Source organism: Phyllostomus discolor, chromosome 2, assembly GCF_004126475.2.
Source record: "Phyllostomus discolor isolate MPI-MPIP mPhyDis1 chromosome 2, mPhyDis1.pri.v3, whole genome shotgun sequence".
Taxonomy (NCBI): domain Eukaryota; kingdom Metazoa; phylum Chordata; class Mammalia; order Chiroptera; family Phyllostomidae; genus Phyllostomus; species Phyllostomus discolor.
In genome coordinates, this window is record NC_040904.2 from 11,140,968 (window position 1) to 11,168,046 (window position 27,079).

Here is a 27,079-nt window from a genome sequence, read left to right on the forward strand (position 1 = left end):
AGGACAAAGGAGGTGGTGGGCAAGGAACATGGCCCAAGCCTCTACCCACAGAGCCTCAACCTAGGTAATGAATGACAATAGAAGTCCCCAGTCCCAGGCTGCCTGAGGATCAAATACAACAATCCTATTCGGGATGATTCTGAGAACAGGAAGTGTACAGTTTTCACAGATAAGAAAGATGTTTTTCCAGAGATGGCTCTTAACACCCGCACCCAGTGGACCCTGTGCCCTGTCTGCTGGTGCTGTTCAGCCCCTCTGCAGTGCCCCAGCCCCCTGAGGTCTGTAGGTCTCCGGGCCTCCCACCCCTCCGGTTTTCTCTTACTGGGTGAGCTGAGTGCTAACCAAGAATCATTACCAGAAAGTCCCCAGGAACGTTTAATGTCAGCTCTTCTTGTATTTGTTCCTGAGTCGACAGCACAGAAAACCATGCTGGGTGCAGTACGCTGGGAAAAAAGATGCTGCTGAATTAGGTGTGAGTGTGGAACACTGGAGAAAACCTCCAGGTCTGGGCTGTGAGGGTCCCACAGACACCTGTGGGGCGAGTTACACAATAAAACAGAAGAGGACCGGATCAGCACCTGGATTTTTGCAAATTGGAAGATGTTGATCTTTTCACTTAAAAAAGGTAAGGTATTCACAACACTCTGAGTGACCACCCCCAATCCCCTCTACATATCTCTCCTATTTCAACAACGATTACCCATTCCACTGCCCGTGGTCAACTTCCGGTGAGCTTGGTTGAGGCGGGAGGGGGGGGTGGTGCGGGGGGAGGGGGTGCCATGCCCCTTCTGAGACGTGTCATGCCATTTAGTTTTTACTGTGGTAAAATGCGCTTAACATAAATTTTACTGTCTTAAACATTTTAAGATATACCGATCAGGAGCTTTTAGTACATTCACCGTGTTGTGGAACCATCACCCTGCCTAGTTCCAGAGCTTTTTCTTCTCCCTGAAGGAGACCCCAGCCCATTAGCAGTCTTCTGCCCTGCCCCCCACCAGCTGCCCTTCTGCTCTAAGGCTCTGGGTTTGCCTGGTCTGGGAATTTGCTATGGCTTCTGTCATAGGGTGTTTGATCTTTTGTATCTGTTTTTTGTTTTTCATGTCATTTTACATGTCTTCAAGCCAGCTGGAATTAGAACTAGTATTTTGAGAGATACTGTAAATTCCTCAGACCAAGTCTCACCCTCGGGGGTCTGGGCAGCAGGCCCTGCTGGCTGTGCGGGCTGGGCACCTGGGGCCCACCTCCCTGGGGAAGAGCCCAAAAGACCCATGGGGTGGTCCGCAGAGCCGGGGAGGGGTCTCCTTGGAGCTGGATTCTCAGTCCGCAGCTGTGGTCCTCTCTCTGTCTCTGCACAGATGCTTTAGGTCACACGAAGATCCTGCAACTTCTGGATCAAGGACTTGGTCCAAGAAGTGTCCCCTCCACAGAACTTCTGATTTAATGCCTCCAGGAATGTCTGCCTACCCAGAAGGGCCACCCCAGCCAAGCACATACTCATATCTCTGTCGAGTTGACCCTAAGAACTGTGGAGGGGACATGACCCAATCAGAGAGGCCGGGCCCAGTGCCTACCTGCTGGGGGGTCTTCAACCTGCGGAGCCTTGGCGTATCTGGCCCCTCACATACAGTAAAGAACTGGTCACTTCTAGGCCTAGGAATGTGGAACAAGAAGTGCTTTTCATTTTTGTTACTGTGCTAGTGTACATCATGGGTACTGAAAACACAGTCATACATTAGTGGCTCTAGATTCTTCAGAAAGCACAACAAGCATCTGTGTATTGAATATCTTGTGTAAGGTTTTGAAGTAAATGAGAGAGTGGAGGACAAAAACAGTGTTGCTTCCCCTGAGCCTCGAAGGGCCGTGGAGCCAGGCTGCTCCAGCTGTTCCACATCTGAGAACAGGGAGGACCCCCCTTTCCAAAACCATCTCCTAAAGTCCTACCTGCAGTGGGAGGAGTGTGGGCAGGGGCTGAGGAGATGGAGGCTGGCAGAAAAGGGGCCTCGTGCCCCCAGGACCAGCAGTGCCCCTGCAGCCCCTCCTAGGCCACAGCTGGAAAACCCCAAACGTGGTAGAAAGTCATGGTGATTCCACAGAGACTCTCACCTGCTTCCCAGGTCCCCCTTTGTCCTTGCTCCTCCTTCCTCCCTCCCTACATGGACAGAGGGCTAATGCCCCCAAATCTGGAAAGGCATTTCACAGTCTGGGCAAGGACAGAGGACAGGAAGTACAGGTCCAGGGGTCAGTGCCCTTCACTGATCACGCTGGCCCTGTTCTGTGGACTCTGTCTTTATCTCTAACGTGAGGGGCCCTCACAAGGGGGTCTCTGAGTCCCTGCTAATCTTTCCTCAAAAAGTGCTCTTAAATATTCTGCTTCCTAATTCACTGGTAACTTCTTTCTTAGAATTGCTGGAGCTCAAATGATGATGTCATAATATCCCTATCTGTCAGGACACCCAGAGTCACTTCCCTGCGGAGATCTTGGAAAAAGATAACCAGGACAATGTGGGGATGAAACTGAGTCCCCCTAGATGTTATAACAAGGGAACTTAGTAATAATTAGATGATTAGGGGTGCAGTCTTCCTAAATGAACCAGGATGCAGGCTTAATTTTATGGTTGGATTAACGTGTGTCCTTCCCCTTCCATGTATCAAAAGCCCCAACTGATGTGCAGCTACGCAATGTCCTTACTCAGCAAGGGCATCATGTGTGGGATTCTAGAACCCCTGGAGGAGGAGGCTCCATGGTCAGAGAGTGCTGGCTGTGCACTGAGGCCGTAAGTTCAGAGATCAATGTTAAAACCACCGTGGGAGAGTATGACCATTCCCCCAAAATTAAAAATAGAACTGCCACATGATTCAGATATTTCACTTTCAGGACAGTTTGCAAAGAACTGCAAACAGCACCTGAAGGGGTGTTTGTACAATCACGTTCATCCAGCATGAAAACCAAGAAGTGGAAAAACACGTGTCTGTAGATGGATGAAAGGATAAAGCACATATGATGCATACGTACAATGGAGAAGCCTTAAAACAGAACCGAATCCTAGGCCATGTTACAGTGTGGACATTAAGCTAAGGGCAATCAACCAGCCATGAAGAAACAAACACTTAGTGAGCCCCTCATATGAGGCATCTCAAGCTGTCAAGTTTATAGGAACAGAGTGGAGAATGGTAGTCACCCATGCCTGGGGGAAAGGGTTTTCATTTCATGGGGAAGGAGTTTTCAGTTTGCAAGATGAGAAGGCTTTGAGGCCTCTTGAACAACACGGTGAGTATAGGAAACCCCACTACTCTGTGGACTTACAGTTAAGATGGTGAATTTTATGTCATGTGTTATGCACACAGTTTAACAAGATAATGACAACAGTGAATAGTGGGACAGGATGGACACAAACTTGATCTCTCGCCACATGGCTGGTAGAAATGTGAGAAGATGTAGGCCACTCTGGAAACAGGTGTCAGTTTTGTACAAAATGGAATACATGCATATACATGCACTCCATCATTGCACTCCTGAGCATTCATCTCAGAGAGATGAAAACTTCTGTTCACCCCGAATGCTGAACACAGTTGTGCCTGTAGTAGACACACTTGTTTATTTCTAACAACCCAAACTGCAAGACTACTCGAATGTCCTTCAGTTGGCAATGTTAAGCAGAGTGTGGTGCATCCACATGAGGAATCTCACTCTATAATAGGAATGATCCAGCTATTGATACATGGGATGATAGGAGAGGTTCAGAGAATAATGCCCATGATAAAGCTGATCCCAAAGATTATAAGCTGTGTAATTACATGACTATATAACACTCTTGGAAAAGCAAACTGACAGAGATGGAGCAGAGGGCTGTGACCGTGCAGTGGGTGTGGGCATGAAGAGGCAGCAGGAGGGAAGCCTTGGTGGGGATAGAAGAGTCCTGTGTGTGGATGGAGGTGGCTGTCACATGACTGTGCCCCATGGTTACAGGACGTAAGGCTACAGCTGCACATATCCCAGTCACTGTACTCAGATGGGACTGTGATTATGAAAGATACACTACTAGGGTTGGGGAGTAAGTATGAGTGGGGATCTCTGTACTACCTTTATGTTTTCCTGTGATGGACAATTATTTCAAAATGGAAGCTTAAATTAAACAAAATGGTGATTTTCCTGTTGTTTAAAGTTGTTGAAGTGACATCATTGAATATTTATTGGAAATTCCAATAAAATCTCTGCTTTGGTCATGGAAGAAAACATGCAATCTGCTTGTTTTGTGTGATCGTCTCAGAAACTTGCAATTCAGCCCTGAGCAGCCAGTCAGCACCCAGCTCAGGGCTGCTGCTCTGTGGCCAGTGTCACACTGAAAATTGTCAGTTAGCAGGGAGCATGAACTTCTGATGAGCTTCCCATCATTGCTCTGGGACCCCGAGGAGTAATTGAGCACTTAGTTCCACCCAGAGGCCATGTGTCAGCTCAGGAGGAGATGGCAGAGTTGTAATTGCTGATCCTAATAACGTAACAGGGGACACAGTGCACTGGGGACAGCAGTTAGGTTCCTGTGGACATGCCAGGCTGAGTCACTGTCCACAAGGCAATTTGCAGCTTGGATAACAAAGTGGCTGGTGCCCAGAGGGAGATGAAGTCACTCAGGCCCCTCCTCATAACCTGGATTCCTGCTGCTGCCTTGCAGCACAGCTGAGAGCCACCCCCCTGCACCGGGCTGCCTGTGGAGACCTGCTGTGGTGAGGATGCTGCTGTGACTGGCGGCTCAGGGAGGCAAGGGGATGGTGAGTGTTTTCCAGAGTTTGTGCCCCTTATTTTGTTCTCGCCATTCCCAATGTGAACCCAGTCTTACAGCTGTGTGTCCCTCGGTGTCAGCTTCCTTCCTCTTATTCGCTCTAATGCACAATCGGGCTGCTTTGAAATACGAGCTTCAAGAATTTCTTGTTCATTTTTTGTTTTCTTTTTTGGTGGTTAATTTCTCATTTTTAGAGTTTTCTTTTCTCTAACACTTCTGCTTGTGTTCGTGATTGTTTTCAGTTTTCTTTTTTACACTGATTTCAAAAAATCTCCCAACATAGAACTGAGATATTTTTCCTGAGTCGATTATTTCACTCACACACTGGACTACAAACTGAAAGGCATTAGGTGTTGGTGCCCTGATCTACCCCAGGATCCCTCTCTGACCAGCCCTCCTGGGGCCCTTCCCCACACAAGGGCTTGTCTCAGCAGGCTTCTGTCTGAATCCTTGCTTCTCCCTCTTGGCTACACTTTCTGTTCGGTTTGTATTCACTTGTTTTCAGGGCCCAGTTTAAATACTCGACAGTGTTCTATTTCTTTCACCTGTAATCCTTTTCCTTACCAGTAATCATATGTCATTTTCTTCATTGTCCTATTTTCCTGCTTCTGTGGCATATACCAGTCCTTTCTCCTGCTATTGACAGAATTTCTGCTGTCTCTAAGATGTTTGCTACTGTCCATATTTTCAGGAGTATAATTGTTGTTCTTTTTTCTTCCTCATTTTCCTTTTTTAATGCTTAAGTCTATTCACTTTAAGGTTAAATTCATTTGCAAACCCTAATCCATTCTGCATACCTGAATTTGAAATTATGTTTCTGACAAATTTATTCCTTCCCCACAGGGCTTGTTATTACATCCCCTTTACATTTATATGTCCCTGAAACTTGAAACTACTTCTCAGTCTTAATTGTTTTATGTTTACATTCATAGTCAAATGATTTGTCTGCAGGATGTGCTGTCCTTGGCTGGAAGATCTAAGAGAGACAGACACTCAGTGATGTCCAGAGACACCCTGTTTGGGATCCTCCTCGCCATTCAGACTGGTACTGGTTTCCTGGGGAACTCCTTGCTGTTTGCTTTATACATGCACACCTTCTTCTCTCTGCCCCACAAGAAGAAGCCTGCTGATGGGATCCTTGCCCACTTAACTTTGGCTAATGCCCTGACCCTCCTGTTCAGAGGGGTTCCAAGTATAATTAGTTCCTTTGGAATGAGTCCTGAGCTAGGTGACACTGGGTGTAAACTAGTTCTCTACACTCACAGAGTTACCCGGAGTATTACTCTGTATACAACCTCCCTCCAGAGCATGTTCCAGGCAGTGACCATTGCTGTACATGGTCGTAAATGGGCCTGGCTCAAGAACAACATCTCTACACTCATTCAACCCTCCATATTTTCCTGCTGGGTCATCAGCATGGTCATCTATTCTCAGGTTATCTTAAGAGTTGTGGCCAACAGGAACACCACTGATGTTACATCTGGGTATTATGGTTTTTTTTGGAAGGTCACTACATATGATCACCAGGGAGCTGTGACATTTCTCAGTACAGTGCTCATTCAGGATGTGCTCTTTCTCTCCCTAATGACGTGCAGTAGCGTCTACATGGTGACCGTCCTTTCCAGACACCACAGAGTAGCTCGGCTCGTCCGCAGTAGCGTCCACCCCTCACGAAGCTCTCCTGAGCACAGAGCCACCCACGTCATCCTCATCATGGTTTTCTGTTTCATTTTCTTTTACTCGACCAACAGCTTTCTTACTGTTTATCCACACTTAAGAAATAAGAGGAATTGGCAACTGCAGTCCATGAATAACTTTATTTCTTCATGTTACCCAACAATCTGTCCTTTTGTACTGATGAAAAATGAGAACAGAATTTCCAGAATGAATATCATGAATAGAAGGAGCAAAACTTTTATTCCTTAAGGTAAATTAAGTGATCCTTGAACATCCTCAGTTTTTGTCTTCATGACAAGTGTCATTTATATGTGTCCAGGGTCACAAGGTTATCAGTGTCTTGAGAAATGTATTTAGTCCCCATTGTGCTGAGTGAACAGGAAATAAAATCAATGCATTGTCCATTTATGAAACTTTTCAGACATTTTATGTAGTGTTTAGTTTTTAGAATAACACTGTTATATGTGATTCAAGCTTCAAAACAATAACATGTGTGATGTATGGTATTTTGTAATATTGGAAACATTATAAAATCATAAAAATGTAAAATGTTTTTTCTCCTATCGATTTTATGTTATTTTTAAATATATTTTATTGACTCTAGTATTACAGTTGTCCCATTCTTTTTTCTTCCCTTTATTTCCCTGTGCCATGCACACCCCTTCCCACCTGCCTTCCCCCACCTTAGTTCATGTCCATGGGTCGTACATGTAAGTTCTTCAGATTTTCCATCTCCTATACTATTCTTAACCTCTCCCTGTCAATTCTCTACCTACCATTTATGTGTCTTGTTCCCTGGACCTTTTCCTCCATTCTCCACCAACCCTCCCTTCTAATAACTGTCCATGTGATGTCCAGTTCTGTGATTCTGTTTCTGTTCTAGTTGTTTGATTAGTTTGTTTTTATTTATTTTTAGACTCAGCTGTTGATGTTGGTGGATTTGTTGTCATTTTATTGTTTATATTTGTGATCTTCTTTTTCTTACATAAGTCCCTTTAACATTTCATGTAGTAAGGGCTTGGTGATGATGAAGTTTTTTTAACTTGAGCTTATCTGAGAAGTACTTTATCTGCCCTTCCATTCTAAATGAAAGCTTTCCTGGTTAGAGTTATCTTGGATGTAGGTCCTTGCCTTTCATGACTTGAAATACTTCTTCCCAGCCCATTCTTGCCTACAGGGTTCCTTTTCAGAAATCAGCTCAAAGTCTTATGGGAACTTCTTTGTAAATAATTGTCTCCTTTTCTCTTGTTGCTTCTAGGATTCTCTTCTTAATTTTCATCTTGGCTAATGTAATTATGATGTGTCTTGGTGTGTTCCTGTTTGGGTCCAACTTCTTTGGGACTCTCTGAGCTTCCTGGGTATTCCTGAAAGTTTATTTCCTTTGCCAGATTGGGGAAGTTCTCTTTCATTATTTCTTCAAATAAGTTTTCAACTTCCTGTTTTTCCTCTTCTTCTGGCAGCCCTATGATTGGGATGTTGGAATGTTTAAAGTTGTCCCAGAGGTTCCTCAGTCTCTCCTCATTTTTTTTTTAATTCTTCTTTCTTCATTCTGCCCTGGTTGAATGTTTATTCCTTTCTTCTGCTCCAACTCCTTTGTTGGAGTCCTGGTGTCCTTCCCTTCACTCTTGGTTCCCTATATGTTCTGCTTTATTTCACTTTGTATAGCCTTCATTTCTTCCTTCATTTTGTGACTGAACTCAATTCTGTGAACATCCTGATCCCCACTGCTTTGAACTCTGCACCTGATAGGTGGGCTTTCTCTTCATCACTTAGTTCTATTTCTCGAACTATGATCTTTTTTCCATTTTGGACTTATTCTTTTTGTTTCAGTGTGCTTGTTAGGTAATGAGGGGAGGAGCTTTAGGTATTCCCAGGGATGGGGGTTCTGAGAAGGAACAGTGCCTCTTGTTCTGCTCTCTGCTGGCTTTCAGTCACTTCCCCTGCTACCCACAAGCAAACTGGGCCCTTCTGGTGCTGATTCCTGGGGGTGGAGGGGAGTGTGTGTGTACATTCCAGAACACTGTGGGTCTCTCCAGTGATCTCTCCTGTGAGGCTGGGAGTTTCTGCCACCACCTGTGAGGCTGGGAGTTTCTGCCACCACCACAAAACTTGTGTTTTGCCCACACAAGTGTTTTCAGACAGAGGTGTTTGAAGCTGTGTTTCCCCTGCACTGAGCCCTGGGTTGTTTGGTTAGTCTTGTACCCCAGTTGTTCCTCCTGCTTATCCACATTCAAATGTGGGAAATTCAGTCCACTAGCCAGTGTCTTGCCCACCCCAGTCCACTGTGGCATTGCGGTGTGTCCTCTCAGCTCTGGCTGCCCAGCTTCACCTCTCCTACCAGTCTGGATGAATGCTTCTTCTTTAACTCCTTGGTTGTAGTTCTTCCATGCAGTTCAATTTTCTGGCAGTTCTGGTTATTTTTTGTTTTTAAATTTGTTGTTGCCCTTCTTTCAGTGGTGAATGGAAGCAAAGTGTATGTACCTACACCTCTGTCTGGGCTGGAAGGAACATTATATATTGAATCTAAAGAACAAAATAAACAAAACAGAAACATTGAATACCAACTGTAATTAACAACTAAAAAATTATTATCCCCTGGCTCCTGAATCTGTCAGGGAGATTTTCACTTTGAAGACAAAGAGAGTAGCTATTTCTTTTTTTTTTTTTTAAAGATTTTATTTATTTATTTTTAGAGAGGGAAGGGAGGGAGGGAGGGAGAGAGAGAGGGGGAGAGAGAGAGAGAGAGAGAGAGGGAGAGAAACATCAATGTGAAGGGAGGGAGGGAGGGAGGGAGAGAGAGAGAGAGAGAGAGAGAAAGAGAGAGAGAGAGAAACATCAATGTGCGGTTGCTGGGGGTCATTGCCTGCAACCCAGGAATGTACCCTGGCTGGGAATCAAACCTGGGACACTTTGGTTCCCAGCTGGCGCTCAATCCACTGAGCTACGCCAGCCAGGGGAGAGTAGCTATTTCAAAAAATGGGAAATCAGCTCTTTCAACCTGTCCGTTCCCCCCCATCCCCGCCCCGCTCCTTCAGCAAAGCCAGCTGGTGCTATGTGTATGAAACAGAGGGCCACGTCGGGTATGTTCCATCCCTCTGCCCTCTCCCCTCTCGTCCCTCTTTCCTGTCTCTCTTCTGCCTCCCTCTTTCTATCTCTTTTCTTTCTACTCTGTCTTCACGTCTGCTCTCTTTACTCTGCACTCTCTGTTCTACTCAGCTGCCTCTTTTTTTCATTTTTACTCTCTGTTTCTTTTCTCTCAGTCTCTCCTCTCTCTTCCCCTACTTTTCTTTCATCTCATTTCTCTCTCTTTTCTCTCCCTCCTCTCTCCTTTTTCTTCTCCCTCTTTCCTGTCTTTTCCTTTCCTCCCGTCTCTCTCATCTCTTTCGTCTTGTTCCCCTCTTCCTTGTGTCTCTACTCCCTCTTACCTCTCTCTTCTATTTCTCTTCTTTAGTTTTCTTCCTCCTTTTATCTCCTCTCTTTCTCTGTTATCTATTGTTATTCTGAAGGCAGATATACAGGCCTGAAATCCAAGCTCAGTCAAGCACTAGCTAGGGAACTTTCGGCACCTTAGTGTCTTGGAACCTCAGTTTCCTCTTCTGTAAGCAGATAGGGCTAATAATAGGGCCCACCCCACAGAGGCTGCAGACAACTGAATTTGTGAATATGGCAACAGTGATGAAGTGCATAGCACCCTGCCTGCCACACAGTAAGAGCCATGCAAGTGCCTGCTGTCCTGACTGTATATATTATGTAAATGCACTTGACTTTGTTCTATACATCTGTGGTATGTATATGACATTTCTATGCTTTGTTGACATATCTACAATACATGCAGTTTTAGCTGTTATATTTTTCTATTATTTGATAAAGTAGCAAATAAAATATACCATTAGATTTGCCTAAAGGAAGTGCCGGGCACTCCTTCACAGCTGTCTCTGTTAGAAGATTGGGACGGGTTCCTCCTTCTGACAGTCTCCCTCCTTCCCTGTCCCCCTCTCTGTACCTCTGCCTATTTTTAGTAGCTTTTATTTATTTCTTGTAAGAAGACTCAACACTCAACATGAATCTACCCTCTTAACGAGTTTCCAGTGCACAAAACAGTATCGTTACCCATACGCACGATGTTGCACAGCAGATATGTCCAGCTCACTCATGTTGTACAACTGAAACATTATGGAATGTTTTTAATGAAGTAAACAGCTGCAGTAGAGCATGCTGTTATGACAAACCTTAGCAGAGGTCTAAGGTTTGGAGAATGCTCCTGGTTCTTGTGCATGCAATGTGGGATCTGGAAGGGTGAGAAGAGCTATCCACTAGTGTGTTTTGGGGTTGTATAATTCCCTCTTATTATTACTGGTGCTGGGAAGGGGTGTGCCATGGTACTTCGGGAAGCTGTTCTAATGCAAATGATATCTGGGAAGAGGGGGCTAGCTATTATTCATGAAAATCTTGGGCAAAAGGAGAGCATGAATGCATTAATAGGACGCAAGTAAGCTCAAGCAGTGGTGGAGGTGAGGTAGAGGGGGAAGAGTAGGAAGAAAAAGGTGTGGGCTTGGACAGGCATATCCCTTGGCCTCAGGACTCCTTGATGTGTTGGGGGCAGGGGGCACAGGCAGGAAAAGTCAGGGAGCTGAACCTTCTACACAGGGGGTGAGGTGGGTGCAAAGCATGTTCCCCTCTTGTCTGGGTCTAAGGCAGTGATGGCTGGGAAGAACCTCATCCACTTTCTGGGCTACACTGCCTATGTGTACAAGTCAGAGTCTGTTACAGATCAGGGGAGTAATAAAATGGGCAAGAGGAGACCTGGAACATTTTGAAGAGTTGGGAGAGACCCTCTCCAACTGATGTGAAATATTTTATATCAACAACCAGATGACAGTATTGCCCTACAAAAAGCTTAAACTAAAAGGCTCAATCTGTTTTTTAATCTATTTTATTGATTATGTTGTTACAGTTGGACCATTACCCCCTACATTGTTCTTTACCCTGCACACCCTCTCCCACCCTCATTCCCCCCTTTAGTTCATGTGCATGTGTCATAAGTTCTTAGCTTCCACAGTTCCCATACTAATCTTGCCCTCCCCCTATTTTCTAGCTACCATTTATGCTACTTATTTCCGTATCTTTCCCACCCGATCTCCACCTCCCACTCCCCAGTTGCTAACCCTCCATGTGATTTCCATTTCTGTGGTTCTGCTCCTGTTCTACTTGTTTGCTTATTTTCTTTTTGCTTTTGTTTTAGGTGTGGTTGTTAATAATTGTGAGTTTGCTGTCATTTTACTATACATGGTTTTTTATCTTCTTTTTCTTAGATAACTCCCTTTAACATTTCATAAAATAAGGGCTTGGTGTGATGATCTCCATTAACTTGACCTTGTCTGGGAAGGAACTTATCTGCCCTTCCATTCTAAAATTAAGCTTTGCTGGATAGAGCAATCTTGGAGTAGGTCCTTGCCTTTCATGACTTGGAATACCTCTTTCCAGCCCCTTCTTGCCTGCAAGGTCTCTTTTGAGGAATCAGGTGACAGTCTCATGGGAACTCCTTTATAGGTTACTGTCTCTTTCTCTCTTGGTGCTTCTAGGATTCTCTCCTTCATTTTTACCTTAACTAATGTAATTATGATGTGCCTTGGTGTGTTCCTTTTTTGGTCCGACTTCTTTGGGACTCTCTGAGCTTCCTGGGCTTCCTGGAAGTCTATTTTTTTTTTTTTTTGCCAGAATGGGAAAGTTCTCCATATTATTTGTTCAAATAAGTTTTCCACTGATTGCTCTTCCTCTTCTCCTTCTGGTACCCATATAATTCGAATGTTGGATCGTTTCAAGATGTCCTGGAGCTTCCTAAGCCTCTCCTCATTTTTTGAATTCTTATTTCTTCATTCTTTTCTGGTTGTATGTTTTTTTCTTCCTTCTACTCCATTCTTTTGATGTGAGGCCCAGCTTTCATTCCATCACTATTGATTCCCTGTGAATTTTTCTTCATTTCACTTATTGTAGCCTTCATTTATTCATCTAATTTGCAAGCAAACTCAACGAATTTTGTGAGCATCCTGATTACGAGTGCTTAGAACTGTGCCTCTGATAGGTTGGCTATCTCTCTGTCGCTTAAAAAAACTGGTTGCTGAGTTTTCAATTTTGTTTGAGCCATCTCTCCCCGCCCCCCCTCCCCACTTTGGCCTGGTTGTGCCTATTACATATGAGGGGCGGAGCCTTAGGTGTTCAATAGGGCCGGGCACCCCAGTCGCTGGGTCGTGACGCTGTACATGGTGGCAGGGTACGCGAGGAAACAATGGTGCTTGCTCCACTTTCCACAGGGCCTCAGTCCATTCTGCTGCTTCCCCCAAGCAAACTGGACCCCTCTGATGCCAATTCCCATGTGGGTGTGCTTTTACACACTGTGGGACCCTCCAAGGACCTCTCCTGTTAGGCTGGGAGTCTCTCTCTGCACCTCAACCCCCACAGGTGTTTTCAGTCTGTGCCCCGAGGCTCTGTTTCCCAGCGATGTGATCCAGGGTTGCAAGCAGTGCCTTCCTTCACAATCGCCACCTCGCTGGGTCTGCTGGTTGCTACCCCTTGGCCGGGGTCTCCTAGCTGTGGCTTTCGGGCCCAGGGACCACCTGCTGTGGTCTTGCCTGCCCCGGATGCCTTAGGCGCCTCGTCCCAACATTCTCTGCTCTCTGCGCCAGGACCTGTGCCCAGCTGCCTGCCTCTGCCCTCCCTACCGGTTTGGATGAACGTGTCTGTTTTAACTTCTTGGCTGTCCGACTTCCATTCAGATCAATTTTCTGTTGGTTCTGGTTGTTATTTAGTTTCTAAATTGATGCTGTCTCTATCTTGTTGTGCAATAAGGCACAGTGTGTCTACCTACGCCTTCATCTTGGTCAGAAGTCAGCTCGATCTTACTGTAAGCTAAAAACTACTACAATCACATGCATTCCCCTTTGCAATAGTAAGTGCAATTATGCTTAAAACAAGCATTATCTTACATTTGCATTCGCCCCATAAATGAATACTACGTTCGTTGTAGTTAGGAATGGCTGCTTTAGGTCTACTTCAGTTACCTGAAGAAGACGGGAGTCTAAACTTTATATTGTCTGTGACTTTGTGCATTTTAGGATTCAAATTATTAGTGGGGAAAAAAACCTAAGCAGCATGTGACTTGATGTACAATATCCCTGTGGCCAGAATATGTAAACTTCATCACATTGCAAAAACAACATAAAATCCTTCAGCTCATAATTTACTCTTGCATTTTCAGCCTATGGATTTTTCCTAAAAGCATAAAACAAATGGTTACATGATATGGTTTACAGGACTTACATATTTTATAACCATTTGTATAAATCAGTTCTCTGCTCAATGCATTTGCGTGGGTGAAACGTTTGCAAAGGTGATTATCAGATAAGATCATTTTTCTAAACTACCTCATGCATAGCAGGGATCAGAATAAAGGGAGGCGATGGGTCCAGTTGTTAAGAAGCAATGAGAGACCGAGGACTAAACACAATAGCCCTTCACTAGCGAGGCCCAGGAGGGGCCAGGGAAGTAGCAGGCTGTTGCTTCAGAGGACCCCTCCGAGGGTGCACTGTCTTCCAGGCCTGCCTGGCTGACCAAGTCAGGGCAGGAAAACCTACCTGGGGCCCTACCCTTCAGTAGGCACATGGGGCCCAGCGTGTACCAACCAACCATTCACTCCTTTCGAGAAGATCAAATGCGCATGTTCCATTTTTGCTCAGTTTGGATCAAATCCGCAATGTAAATGCACAAGAACACTTTTGAAGGCAGTTCTCTGTCCCCCAGGATCTGCCTAGGAGATGCTTTCCTTATACCCTCAGAGCAACAGAGCAACGGTAGCTGTGGTGCCATGCAGCCAGGTGCAAGACAGTGTTAGATGGTCCAGAGCACGCCAGGCACAGAGGAGTGGCCACACCCACTGGGGTCACCCAACTTTCACCATCTTTTCTTGTTTTAGACTTCTTCCTCCTCCTGAAGTAGATGGAGAGATAGGGTGAATTCCTTAATGAGGCCAGATCTTCTTTGGGCCAACTGGGACTCCAGTCATTTATCCAGCTTTTCTCTTCCTTCCTTCCTCCTCCTCCCTCTTTTCTTTCTTGGCCACCCAATGCCTCGCTACTTACTCCATGCCATTCCTATTAGGTCCAGACTTTAAAAGCAACTACTTTATTTCATTTCTTAGCTCCTGTTATGAACCGAGTAACATTGGATGTGAATACCACTGATCACTATATGAATGTTCTTCCACATTCACATGTTAAAGTCCTAACCCCAAGTACCTCAGAATGTAACCATATCTGGAGATAGGGCTTTAGAAAAGGTGATTAAGAGTAAATGAATTCATTGGGCGGGGGGCCCTCATCTACTGACTGGTGTCCTTATGAAAAGAAATTAGGACACAGACAGATACAGAAGAGAGACCGTGTGTGGACACAGTGAGAGGGCAGGTCTCTTACAAGCCAAGGAGAAGACCCTGCAAAGAAATGAACCCATTGACACCTTGATCTTGAACTTCCAACCCTCAGAGAGTGGGACAATACTTTTCTGTTGTTTAAGCTACGTAGTCTGTGGTACTTTGTTACAGCAGATTCTTTTCTTTCCTTTTTTTAAACTATGGGACACTTCAGGAATTTGTGCCTCCTCTTTGAACGGGGCTTGTTAATCTTATCTGTGTAGTTGTAATTTTAGCATATGTGCTGCCGAAGTAACACTGCCCTTTCAGTCTTTAACCTCCAGAAGTTACCCAGGTTCTTTGTAAAAGTGGACGTTCCTGGATTTCAGCGACGCTCACTGCAGCCATTGCCCGAGTCCACTGCTGCAGCAGTGAGTGCCCGCCTCTGCCCGAGTGTGAGAGGCGGCGACTCCCAGCATCACTGAACAGCTCCGCGGCGCTCCCAGCCGCCACCTCGCAGTACGGATTCGTGATACTCTTTCGTGTCCCTGCTTACACACGCGTGATCAGAAAGTGGAGCAAACTTAAAAACAGTGCTGTGTTGGGTGGGGAGGAAAAGAATGTGACCAAAGAGATTCTCTCGCTGTCCTTCTGGCAAAATGTCCCTTCCCTCCATAGAATGGCCTGGATCTATAGTGCTCATTGAAATGTCCGTGTTTGGATGAAAATATTGAAATACTGTAGATGCAGCCTGACATCACACAGGATTATTTTAGAGCAAAACCACTGTGTCATTGTCCTATTTTACTTTTTCCCCTCCTATTTCTTTTTCTTTTTTCCCTTAGTGGGCGAGTTACTGGAACCTTTTAAAAAATGAGTATTTATGGTGAAGTCTTGAAAAAGTAATTGTGCCTGTTTTTTGAGTTCGCTCCCGAGGCCTGTACTACAAAGCGCCCATCAGCAACACCCCCTTGAAAAGCTGGAGGCAAATACATTGTTATTTTAGCTACCCACGTGGAGAACCCCAGTTTTAGATTGAACCCCAGCTTTAGATTTAATTTTGACATTAAACCTCAGAGATGCTCCCAACCACCTTTCAAGTTCCTAAAGAGAAGTTTACCAAATGTTAACAGGAACAAGAAAAATTCTCAGAACTCAGGGCAACAGAGTAACGAGGCTGAGAGCCACGTTTGAGACTGAGGCAGACGCCTCCTTATTCTTTGTGACAGACATTCAGACACAGTTCAACTTCTCTCTGTTCATATTCTTATCGGAAAAAACAGTCAGTTCATGGAACGCTGATAATGACTGTTCTCAGCAAAATCTAAAACTCCAGACTATGGGTCAGCAAAGGTTTTCTCTACAGGTGCACACAGTCAATATTTTCAGCTTTTTTCAGGGAGGGGGGCATATGGTCTCTACGGTAACTTCTTCACTCTGCCCCTTGTTTCTGGTAAGCAGCTGCAGGCAGTAGGGACACCAATGGGCATGGCTGTTTTCCAATAAAACTTTATTTACAAAGGTGGGCAGGCAGGCAGAGCTGGCAGTGGGCCATAGCTTGCCTGGTCTGTTCTGAGCCGGGGCTTACTATCCTTCTGAGAACGACCTCACTGCCTTAGGTCTGAACACCTCTGTGGACGTTTTCTCCACCCTTGCTTTTTTCCTTCTTCCCAAATGCTGCTATTTTCCACATATGTTTCTAGCAGGAGCTCATGTTACCTTTTTTGGAGGTGAAATGTGAGGATGGGTGGATTAGGGAACTGACTCTTGAACTTGATATTGGAGATGAGTCTAAGCGTGATGTTGGCCTGGGCATGACTCCTTTTTTACTTATTTCTCCCCATCACTTCCTGCCTGGGGCTTAACCTGAGGAATAAAGGGTTGGACTTGAGATTGTGCTTGGAACTGGCTAAGTAAGTATGAAGGTCATGGAGGAGATGCTTCTCAGGTACCTTGTTGGTACCTGTGTGCCTGTTAAGGAACAACCACATGGGACATAAATGAGGTTGGTGATTATATTAGAAGATTTATGGAGACACATTTACGAGCAACACCCTCCCTGAAGGTAACAAAATGCACTGAACAGTTTTCAAAAAGGAGATGCACTTATGGATAGGCGGGTCCCACAGGTGTCAGGACCAAATGTGGCTCATTTGCCCGTGTCAATCCTCTCTGGTTGGAGATGGTCCAGATGTAGGTCATGTCCATATGTCCATGAGCTCGTGGAAATCAGTGAATGTGAGTCCTGCAGGCAGCCCCAGGCCTGAGTGGCCCCAGGCTGTTTTGCTTAAGATTTCTTGAGGAGATTGAACTTGTGGTTATTTCCCGACTATCTAGACTGGGGCAGACCCCAGAAAAATAAGGCAAATCACATCTAAGAGTTCACACTGGTACATGTTTTCAGGGGCACAGAGAGATGCTTTTAATAGCCACTGTACTCACTCTAATTTTCAGCTTGTAAGAATGTTACAGGGCCCTGGCTGGTGTGGCTCAGTGCATTGAATACTGGCCTGCAAAACAAAGGGTCGCCGGTTCCATACCTATTCAGGGTACATGCCTGGGTTGTGGGCCAGGTCCCGACTGGGGGACGTGCAAAAGGTAAGCACACATTGATGTTTCTCTCTCTTTCCTTCCCTTCTGCTCTCTTTAAAAATAAATAAATGAAATATTAATTAAATTAAGAACATTGTCAGAGTGAAGCCTTAGAGCATGAAACTGAGGCTGGTTGAAGTCACCTCTTGTCTCACACAAAACCCCCTCAAGCTACATTTTGTAAGAAGGAACTTGGTGTGGATTAGCTTATGAACAAACTATCACCTGTGTGTGGAGTGTGATCCCCACTGACTGAAAACTAGGCAAAAATCTGGGATTGGCCTTCCAATCCCCACATGGGGTCATGTGAATTCCAGCTTTCTGCCAGCTCTCCGAGGGAAGTAGAGGCATCCCAGAGGCTTACCTGTCCAACCAAGGACTTCGTCTATCTTCATCTTTCTTCCCAGTCTGGAAATCTGAGTGCCTGGACTGGGCTGCAGAGATAGACAAAACCACGTAGAGAAGCCTGCTTCGTGGGCTGGCCTTGGGAAGTGCGGCTGCACAGATACAGATGGGCTCTCTGCAAGGGGAATTGCCACTGAAATATGTGGCGCAAGGACCAGGAGAGAGGATTCACATGAAAAACGTACACTGGGTGCTTGGAAAGCGAGATTTCTACAGACAGGCTGTGTAAGAGCATATCCAAGGAATGCTCCGGGAAAGACCTGAGAATTTATTCAATGCTTTGGGATGAAGAGCACTGCGAACTTGTTTCACTTACTGGCTGGAACTTGATGGACAGAGAAAAAAATCCTCCAGATGATACAAAGTGGACTTTTTTCTTGGGCTCCACATAGGTTTTCTGGGAAACATTTTCCACTTCCAGCCTTCTTTGGCAAACCTTGAATATGTGTTTTCACCCTGGGCCAACACACCCTTCCTGGTCTTTCTGGCCGTGCTGCTCAGTAAGGCGGCCACTAGCCTCTCGTAGCTATTAAACACTTAGAATATGGCTACTGTGACTCATGAACTGAATTGTGAATTTGAATGCATTTCAGTCAACTTAAATTTAAATAACCACGTGGGGCTCATGGCCACCTTATTGGGGCAGAACAAATATAGAATATTTTCCTTACCACAGGACATTTTCACTGTCACAGACCACTCTAAGTAGGCAGTGCCCTGTTCCAGAGTGTGACAGAGCAAATTTTTGCTTATGGAGTTGTTTTTAATGTTGAAGACTTTGTTTTTCTCCAACTGAGAAGTTTTAAAAAAGAATACTTTGGAGAAGACAACTTAACATCCATTTTCTTCAACCCTAATTAACACTTGCTCACAACTCCCCCTGCCCTATTTCTGAATAATTCTGTTTACTTCTGGGTGTGATATTTTATATTTAGTTCCTTCTCATGTAGTTAAATATAAAATGCTAATTCCAAGAAACATTTCCTTAATTAGTTGTATTTTAAATGTCCTCACTAGTCCTTAGTAGAATAACTGGCAAATTCCATATTCTCTTTGGGAAAAAGAAACAAAAACGGAACACCTGTGTTATTTATTTATTTATGTGTTTACTTATTTATTTGATTCAATGTGTGTCAAAGACGAAAAGGTGTGGTGTAGCAAAGGAAAATTAAGAGGGAGGAAACTTTTCAGGTCTTCAAAATGCAGCCAGAAATGTGCATGTCAGTTACCTTGGTCCTCTCGATAACTTCCCACAAGGACATCTGTGAACACCTAAATTAGATTTTTCTTGGTTTCACTCTGAGCAGACGTTATCATCAGGAAAGACACCTTTAACTCTAAGTTTTAATATATTTTATTGATTATGCTATTAGAATTGTCTCATTTGTTCTCCCCTTTATTCCCCTCCACCCTGTACCCGCCCTTGTACCATCATTCCTCCACCTTAGTTCATGTCCTTGGGTCATACATATCAGTTCTTTGGCTTCTCCATTTCCCATACTATTCTTAACCTCCCTCCCTCTGTCAATTTTGTACCTACCATTTATGCTTCTTATTCCTTCCACCTTTTCCCCCATTCTTCCCCGACCTCCTCCCTCCCTGCTGATAACCCTCCATGTGATCTCCATTTCTGTGATTCTGTTCCAGTTCTAGTTGTTTGCTTAGTTCATTTTTTTTTTTTAGGTTTGGTTGGTGATTGTTGTGAGTTTGTTGTCATTTTACTGTTTGTATTTTTGTTCTTCTTCCTCTTAGATAAGTACCTTTAACATTTCATATAATTAGGGCTTGGTGATGATGAACTCCTTTAACTTGACCTTGTCTGGGACAAGCACTTTGTCTGGGAAGCACTTTATCTGTCCTTCCATTCTAAATGATAGCTCTGCTGGATAGAGCAATCTTGGATGTAGGTCCTTGAGTTTGATGACTCACAGTACTTCTTTCCAGCCCCTTCTTGCCTATAAGGGTTCCTTTGAGATATCAGTTGATAGTCTTATGGGCACTCCTTTGTAGGTAACTGTCTCCTTTTCTCTTGTGGCTTTTAAGATTCCCTCCTTCTCTTTAATCATGGCTAATGTAATTATGATGTGCCTTGGTGTGTGCTTCCTTAGGTCCCACTTCTTTTGGACTCTACAAGCTTCCTGGGTTTCCTGGAAGTCTATTTCCTTTGACAGATTAAGGAAGTTCTCCTTCATTATTTTTTCAAATAAGTTTTCAATTTCGTGCTTTTCCTCTTCTCCTTCTGGCACCCCAATGATTGGGATGTTGGAACATTTAAAGTTGTCCTGGAGGTTCCTCAAGCTCTCCTGATTTTTATGAATTCTTGTTTCTTCATTCTGTCCTGGTTGAATCTTTACTTCTACCTTCTGGTCCAAACCATTGATTTGAGACCCTGTTTCCTTATCTTCTCTGTAGGTTCCCTGTACATTTGCCTTTATTTGACTTCTCATAGCTTTAGTTCTTCTTCTACCTTGTGACCATACTCAGTCATTTCTGTGAGCATCCTGATTACCAGTGTTTGGAATTCTGCATCTGATAGGTTGACTATCTCTTGATTGCTTAGTTGTATTTTTTCTGGGCTTGTGATCTGTTTTCAATATGGGCCATATTTTTGTGTCTCAGTAGGCCTGTTATGCAGTAAGGTGTGGAACTGTAGGTAATCTCTAGGGGAGGGGTCCAAGAGGGAACAATGCCTCTTGCTCAGCTCTCCACCAGCTTTCAGTCACTTTCTCCTCTACCCACAAGCAAATTGGGTCCTTCTAGTGCTGATTCCCAGGTGGGTGGGTTTGAGTACATTCTCTGACCCTGTGGGTCTCTCCAGTGAACTATCCTGTGAGGCTGGGAGTTTCTCCCACCACCACATCCCCCATAGATGTTTTCAGTCAGAGGTTTTGAGGCTTAATTCCCCACACTGGAACCCTGGAGTCCGAGGTCTGTCTCCCTCTACATTTGTTCCTCCCAGTTTATCTGCATGCAAATGTAGGACTGCCTGGTCCTCCAGCCACTGCCTTGCCACAAGTCCTCTCTGCCCCAAGTGCCCATCTCTGCCCCTCCTACCAGTCTGGAAGAATGTTTCTTTTTTTACTCCTTAGTTTGTGGACTTCCATAAAGTTGGATTTCCTGGCAGTTTTGGTTATTTTTTCTTTCTAAATTTATTGTCCTTCTTTTGGTTGCGGGAGGAGGCAAAGTGTATCTACCTACACCTCCATCTTGGCCAGAAGTGAAACCTTTAACTCTTAATCATGGTTTACAACCTAGTATAGGTATAGGACTACGTGCGTCTGAAAAGAGTCCAACCATTGTTAATATAACAAGAACAGTTTGCACTACATCGATGTAATGTGGCAGCCAAGGAGAGTGGACTGGAATGAGCATGAATGAACAATAACTACTTCACTATACTAGTCAGTGGGGCTAGTAAGTGGGGCTCACTGTGGAGTGAGCATGTGTCCTGTGTGGCTCTCGTATTCAAAATGACTTGACTAAGTAGAGCCACTAATTGGCATCAAATTTGGTATTAAGCTTGAAGGAAACTCTTCAGATGATTCAGAAGGCTGCAGCTACGGGCAACTGGTGATTGGCAACTTCATCATGACAATGCACCTGCTCATGCATCATGTCTCATGCTGAGTTTTTTGGTGAAACATCAAATCACCCAGGTGACTCAGCTCCTCTACAGCCCAGGTTGGGTGCCCTGCAATTTCTGGCTTTTCCCAAAATTAAAATCACCTTTGAAAGGGAAGAGATTTCAGACCATCATTGAAATTCAGGAAAATATCACAGGGCAACTGATGGCAGTTGGGAGAATTGTGTGAAGACAACTGAGACAACATAGTCCTGTGAACGTTGTTTCTTATGTCTTGTGTCTTCTTCAATAAATGTCTCTGTTTTTCATATTACATAGCTGGATACTTTGTGGATAGACCTCGTAGTTTAGGATGTAGCTAATGATCTCAAAAATTATCACACACCGCCACAATGGTCAAAATGGTAATTTTCTAATTCTACTAGCAAAAAGAAATTGAAAGCAAGATGCATTAAAATTACTAGCAAGCCCTTTAAGGCACCAGTGCTGTCTGTTTTGTCCTCATTGTAAACCCAAGTGTCCCTAAAATGTCTGTGTTGTTGTTGGCTTCTATTGTATGAATGAGTTTAAATGTGAGAGTCAGTTTAGGTATCACCATGGGGTGAGGAATGATCTGAAGTAGAAACACTGGGGTCCAGGGTCCTCCTGGAGGGTTTCTCTAGGTCCCAGGCCTTATTGTTTTGGGGTCCAGACAGTAAGGGTCTAGGTTTCTAGCCTCTCCATGGGGCTGTTTCCTGGGTCAGAGACAGGATTCTGAAAGGCTGACCTGAGTGTCCCTGCCGGGATTTACTCTTTCAAGAGATATCCAACATTTCTGATTGGTAGAAAGCAGGAGGAGGACAGTGAGAGGGGAGTCATTCCCTAGCTTTACATCAAAACCCAGGTTCTGTTCCTTTCCCTTTGTCTGGTCTCATCCTTACACTGGAAGATAAATACCTCAGCCACATTGTGACCCACTTTTGAGAGTGGCAACACCTCATCTGAATAATAGCGATCAACATATTTAATAGACTTCAGCTGTGTTTTGGGGCTATCTGGCAACCACCTTAACTGAAACAAAGAGTGGGATTTTTAAAAAGAAACACTGGTTTATTGCTTAAATATGGAAATAGTATAGACCACCAGCTAACCTAATAGTTTTTCAAAAAGGAAATTAAACATGCCTGTTGCTACTTAAAAACATACATAAATAGAAGGTAGAAAAAGAATAGTACATAGAAAGGGGCTCAAATTTGCCAGCAAGTTATTGCTATTCCAACCTCTCCACCTGTAATGAAGACCTGAGTGGCATCTCAAGAAGCTGACAGACAACCCTGGAGCCCTCCAATAATTCCATCTCCAAATAAATAAAAACACAGTGCAATTCACTGTTCTGTGTCTCTCTTCAACCTGCTCTTCACTGCATTTCTCCTGAATGTGATTCTTTGTTTTGAGCTTCCCTCTTGCCCTTCTTGAATGTTAGGTGTGTATTGCTGGTTGGATTCCAATCAGCAATCAAAACTCCTGAGGGTTTTGGCAGACCCAGCTTGTGAAATTATGCAGAGCTTGGTAAATTCAGTCCATTTGGCTGAGACGTGAAAGCAGTAAAGTGATGTATGTAAAGGCATGATTCTGTACAGCTGCTGAGAATTCTGAAAAGAAATACATGTTCCCTGTAAGCTTTCATTCTGAAATACATGTGTATTTCCAAGGCAGCCCAGAAATCATAGAGCAATTTACCTTTTTTCTTTTTTAACATCCTATAAACTAATTAGGCTCTGAAAAACCATTTAAACATGAATAGGCCATGATTTCAACACCTGACCCCCACCCACCAAAAAAGAGGCTGATTGATATTTGAAGTTTTGTTTCCTTTGGACCTACCCCCAAAGGCTCAAAAACATTAAATATAAATAGATAAAACTTCACTAAGGACAGAAAATATTTTCCTTCTAACAGTTTTGTACTAGTCAAGACCCTTGCTTCTTTCTATTCTAGTTCAGAATTGACATGTGGCTCTTTTTAAACCTCCCCCTCTTCTCATTTGAAGTGTGGAAGGGAGACGAGGGCTCCTAGGACTATGATAAAGATAATATTTAGAACCCTAGGAATCTTGAAATCTCGATAGAAACCTATGTACACATTTTGACTTTCCCATCTGGGCTGGTTTATTTCCTTTGCACCTGCCTCTCTCATCCTTTCCTCTGGGAAGAGGTTCAGCATGGTTTCTAGAAAGGATATTAACCTCCTCGGGTTTCTGGTTTGGCTGCAGCAAGTTCCCCCACTTGGAGCCTCTCTAGGTGAGGTGGGAGAGCATCCTGATGCTTTATTGCTGAATAGAGAGCCGGGGGCAAAGATCAGGAGGTAAAGGAGGCTGGGTCTGCCCTAGGAACAGTGTATGCCAGACATTTACTGTCTGCCTGTCCGCATCCTCATCCTCATTATTAGAAATGGGCTTGCTCTCCAGGTTGCCTTGTTGCAGTAAGAGCTATGGTAAGTATGGCTGCATGGACTTTGAAAGCAAGTCTCAGGCATACTCTTTCTGGCAGATGGCAAAAAATAAAAAAAGGGACTCAATCCTTCACTTCTCCTCTGTCTGTGTCCCTGTACAAACTGACTTTGCAGTTCCTTCCACCAAAAGGTAGCATCTAGTTCCTCACAGTTTGCATTTGGGCGCATCTCCCTCAGTCTTTAGAATGTGGTTGACCTGATGATGAGCCAGCAGAGTCCAGGCCTCTGCTGGAGGCAGAGTTGCCTACAAGGAACACAGTGATCCTCACCCATGCTGCAATCTCATTTTGACTGCAGCGAGCACCTGTGAACACAAAGACCCATGTTCTAGCAGGTGGGATTTTTCAAATATAATTAACTTTCCAAATCAGTTGACCTCAAGATGAAGAAATTGTCCAGTTGGCCCTTGCCCAAATCACACGAGTCCCTAAAATCTGGATGTAGAGGTCAGAGACTGAGGAAGTTGGAGATCTGAAGCATGAGAAAGCTATGGAGTGCCCTTGTTCTTGGAGAAGGCCTTGTGGTAGGAGTGTGGGTAGCCTCTGGTTGCTGAGTGTGAACTCTGACTGAAAGCGAGCAAGGAAACAGCGCCTACCGTCCTACAACCATAAGGAATTAAACTCTTCCAACACCAAGATGAGATTGAAAGCAGATTCCTCTCACCCACTCCCTCCCAGGCTCTAGATAAGAAATCAACCTGACTTGTTTGTAGCCTTGTGAATGCAGTCACATTGTGCTGAAGTTCAGATTTAAAGACCCATGAGTGAATAAATGATTTTTGTGTTAAGATGCTAAGTTCATGGTAATTGTAATGCAGACATATAAAGCTAAGACAGTCTCAAAATACCTGGGCCCTTCTGTTCTCTCCTGGGGCCTTTCCAAGGTCACCAGGCCATGCCCAGTAGCCTGCTGGAGAAAGAGGGAACACATGGCACAGAGCCAAGCAGCCCTGTTGACAGCCTGCTGACTTCTGGAAGCACAGCCACAAACCAACCTGTAGCTAATCCCTGATGCCTGAGGTTGTTTGGCCCAGACTAGAAGCACCTCGCTTATTGTAGTTTAGGTTGCTCCCCTGCAGAATCCTGAAGGCTGTAGTCTGAGTGTCTGTGTGCCCCCCAGATGCTTGTGTTGAATCCTAGCACCCAATGTGATGGTATTAAGAGGTGTGGCCTTTGGGAGGTATTAACACGTGAGAGAAGAACCCTCATGAATGGAATTAATGCTCTTATGAAAGAGGCTCCAGCAAGATCCATTGCCCCTTCTGCCACTTGAGGTTACAGTGAAATGATGGCCACATGAACCTAGAATCAGGCCCTTGCCACATACCAAATCTGCTAGCATTATGGTCTTGGATTTCCCAGCATCCCAAACTGTTAGAAATGAAAGCTTGCTGTTGTAGGCCACCCAGTGTGTGGAATTCTATGACAGTAAACTGAGTGTACTAAGACACTGAGCTATATAAAGGGCTGTTTTTAGGGTCCAGTATGTTCTGGGGCAGCGTGTTACATGGCAGCACCTAATTAACACACTGTCTACCTTGATGAGCAGGTACCACAGTTTGAATGTCTATACCTAATGCAAACATGTACATTAGCACAGTTAGAAAGGATGGAATGGACTGTGCTGAGAATGCGAAGCTCTTCCCTTCCCAGTGACCACTCGAGCTATGAAGGCAGCCTATCACCTCAGAGTGCTGGCTGTGGTACGGGCTTGATCCATGTGAGTACACAGGCCTCGGCACAGTTCCTCACTGCCCCTCTGACTTGTGCAGCATAACCCATTTTGAAGCATTTGTCATGACTGGAAGCTCAGGGTAAATTATTTTAGCAACCCAAGTTTTCAAAATTGTAAATATGCTTATACATTAAAAAAAAGGTTGCCTTGGCACATTTCTGATTAAGGCCAACAGCAGACAGACTATGGCAGACAACTGTGAAGATGAGAAGATTTCAATGGTGTACTCTGGCTGTCAGAGTTGAAAGTTGCAGACATTTATTGTACAAGTAAATGTAATGTGTCTCTGTATGAGAGTCTCAAGTGTCCTCAGGAAACTCAGGGAGCCTGTTTTGCAAACTTGACCTATTTTATATTCCCTAGGTGACCAGGTGGGTCTGTGAAACACAGATGCAGTTTCATTTTGAACCCCTGATATGCAACTGGGGATTTGGGGTCTAGAAGTTTCAAGTGGCGGTGGATTGGGAAGGGAGAGTGTTGAGGCAGGACAGCAGACAGTGGCTGACAAAGAACAAGCAGGTTATTAAAAGGACAGATAAGGACAAATATCTGTGTGTGAACAAACGTGGGGTGGGGAGTGGGTAGGGAAGTTACCTGAAAACACTGGTAACCCATAGAGAAGAGGAGAACACAATGAGAGGCAGGGATGGAGGATGTGAGTAATTCACGTCCAACTGCTGAGGCCCATCAGGGCATCACTGGTTTCACCAGTACGGTGACCAGCAGGCGTGTCTCAGGAAAAGAGGCTACTAGATGCTGAGTGTGCTGGGCAGGATATTCAGCTGGAGACTCTTGTGGATGCTTAGATAAGAAACAGCCGATGTTACCTAAGAGGTGTTCTGCTACATCCGCGTAAATGAAGACTGAGAATTGCACACACACTCTGGCTGCTCCCTTGTACTGTTTGTCAGGGGGAGGTGATGAGCAGATGCAAACTGACCTCCCAGTAAAGCCTCAGTCCTGCATAGTCCCTATTCGAGAAGAATCTGTGTATTACAAACAAGCAAAATTTGATCTGGAGGGAGATGCAGGTTTCTTGGGGCATTCCAAAGAGGGGAATAATAATCTGAACTGAGACTCATCCAATGTCTAGGATTTTCTTGTTCAGATGGAATTTTTTCCCTTGGCGGATGGGAAATTACAGAGGATTTGGTATATATTTTAGCTATGTGCTGATCATCCATTACACCAGTCTCTCTGGGAATCATTATTCACACAAGTTCCTTCACCCTGACCTGTAGTCACTTTCCACACCCCACCTCTCAAAGGCTTTTGCTTTGGGCAAGGGAAGACCAGCTTTGTGGACTGTGTCCCAGAGAGAGACATGTAGGAATGTCCATGACCCAGAGTCTTCTACCTTTTCAAGTCCCCTTCACATGTGCAGCCCCTCCTCAGAGACCCCACACGACCTAGGAT

General features: G+C 44.6%; 1 protein-coding gene, 1 long non-coding RNA gene and 1 other non-coding gene across 3 annotated transcripts; 2 read left to right on the forward strand and 1 right to left on the reverse strand.

The window, feature by feature from the left end:
- The first annotated feature begins 4,336 nt into the window (after window positions 1-4,336).
- Window positions 4,337-6,704, forward strand: LOC114490727 (vomeronasal type-1 receptor 3-like). Its single transcript, XM_028504772.2, has 2 exons — window positions 4,337-4,767; window positions 5,730-6,704. Exons 1-2 carry the CDS (start codon window positions 4,765-4,767, stop codon window positions 6,702-6,704), a joined length of 978 nt encoding a protein of 325 aa, XP_028360573.2. The 5' UTR covers window positions 4,337-4,764.
- Window positions 6,705-15,074: 8,370 nt separating this feature from the next.
- LOC114491204 lies at window positions 15,075-15,178 on the reverse strand. The gene has a single exon (XR_003684011.1). It is a non-coding gene; the product is annotated as a U6 spliceosomal RNA (small nuclear RNA).
- Window positions 15,179-20,324: 5,146 nt separating this feature from the next.
- On the forward strand, window positions 20,325-22,665 carry LOC118498681. Its single transcript, XR_004901150.1, has 3 exons — window positions 20,325-20,474; window positions 22,457-22,460; window positions 22,651-22,665. It is a non-coding gene; the product is annotated as an uncharacterized LOC118498681 (long non-coding RNA).
- Window positions 22,666-27,079: the final 4,414 nt, after the last annotated feature.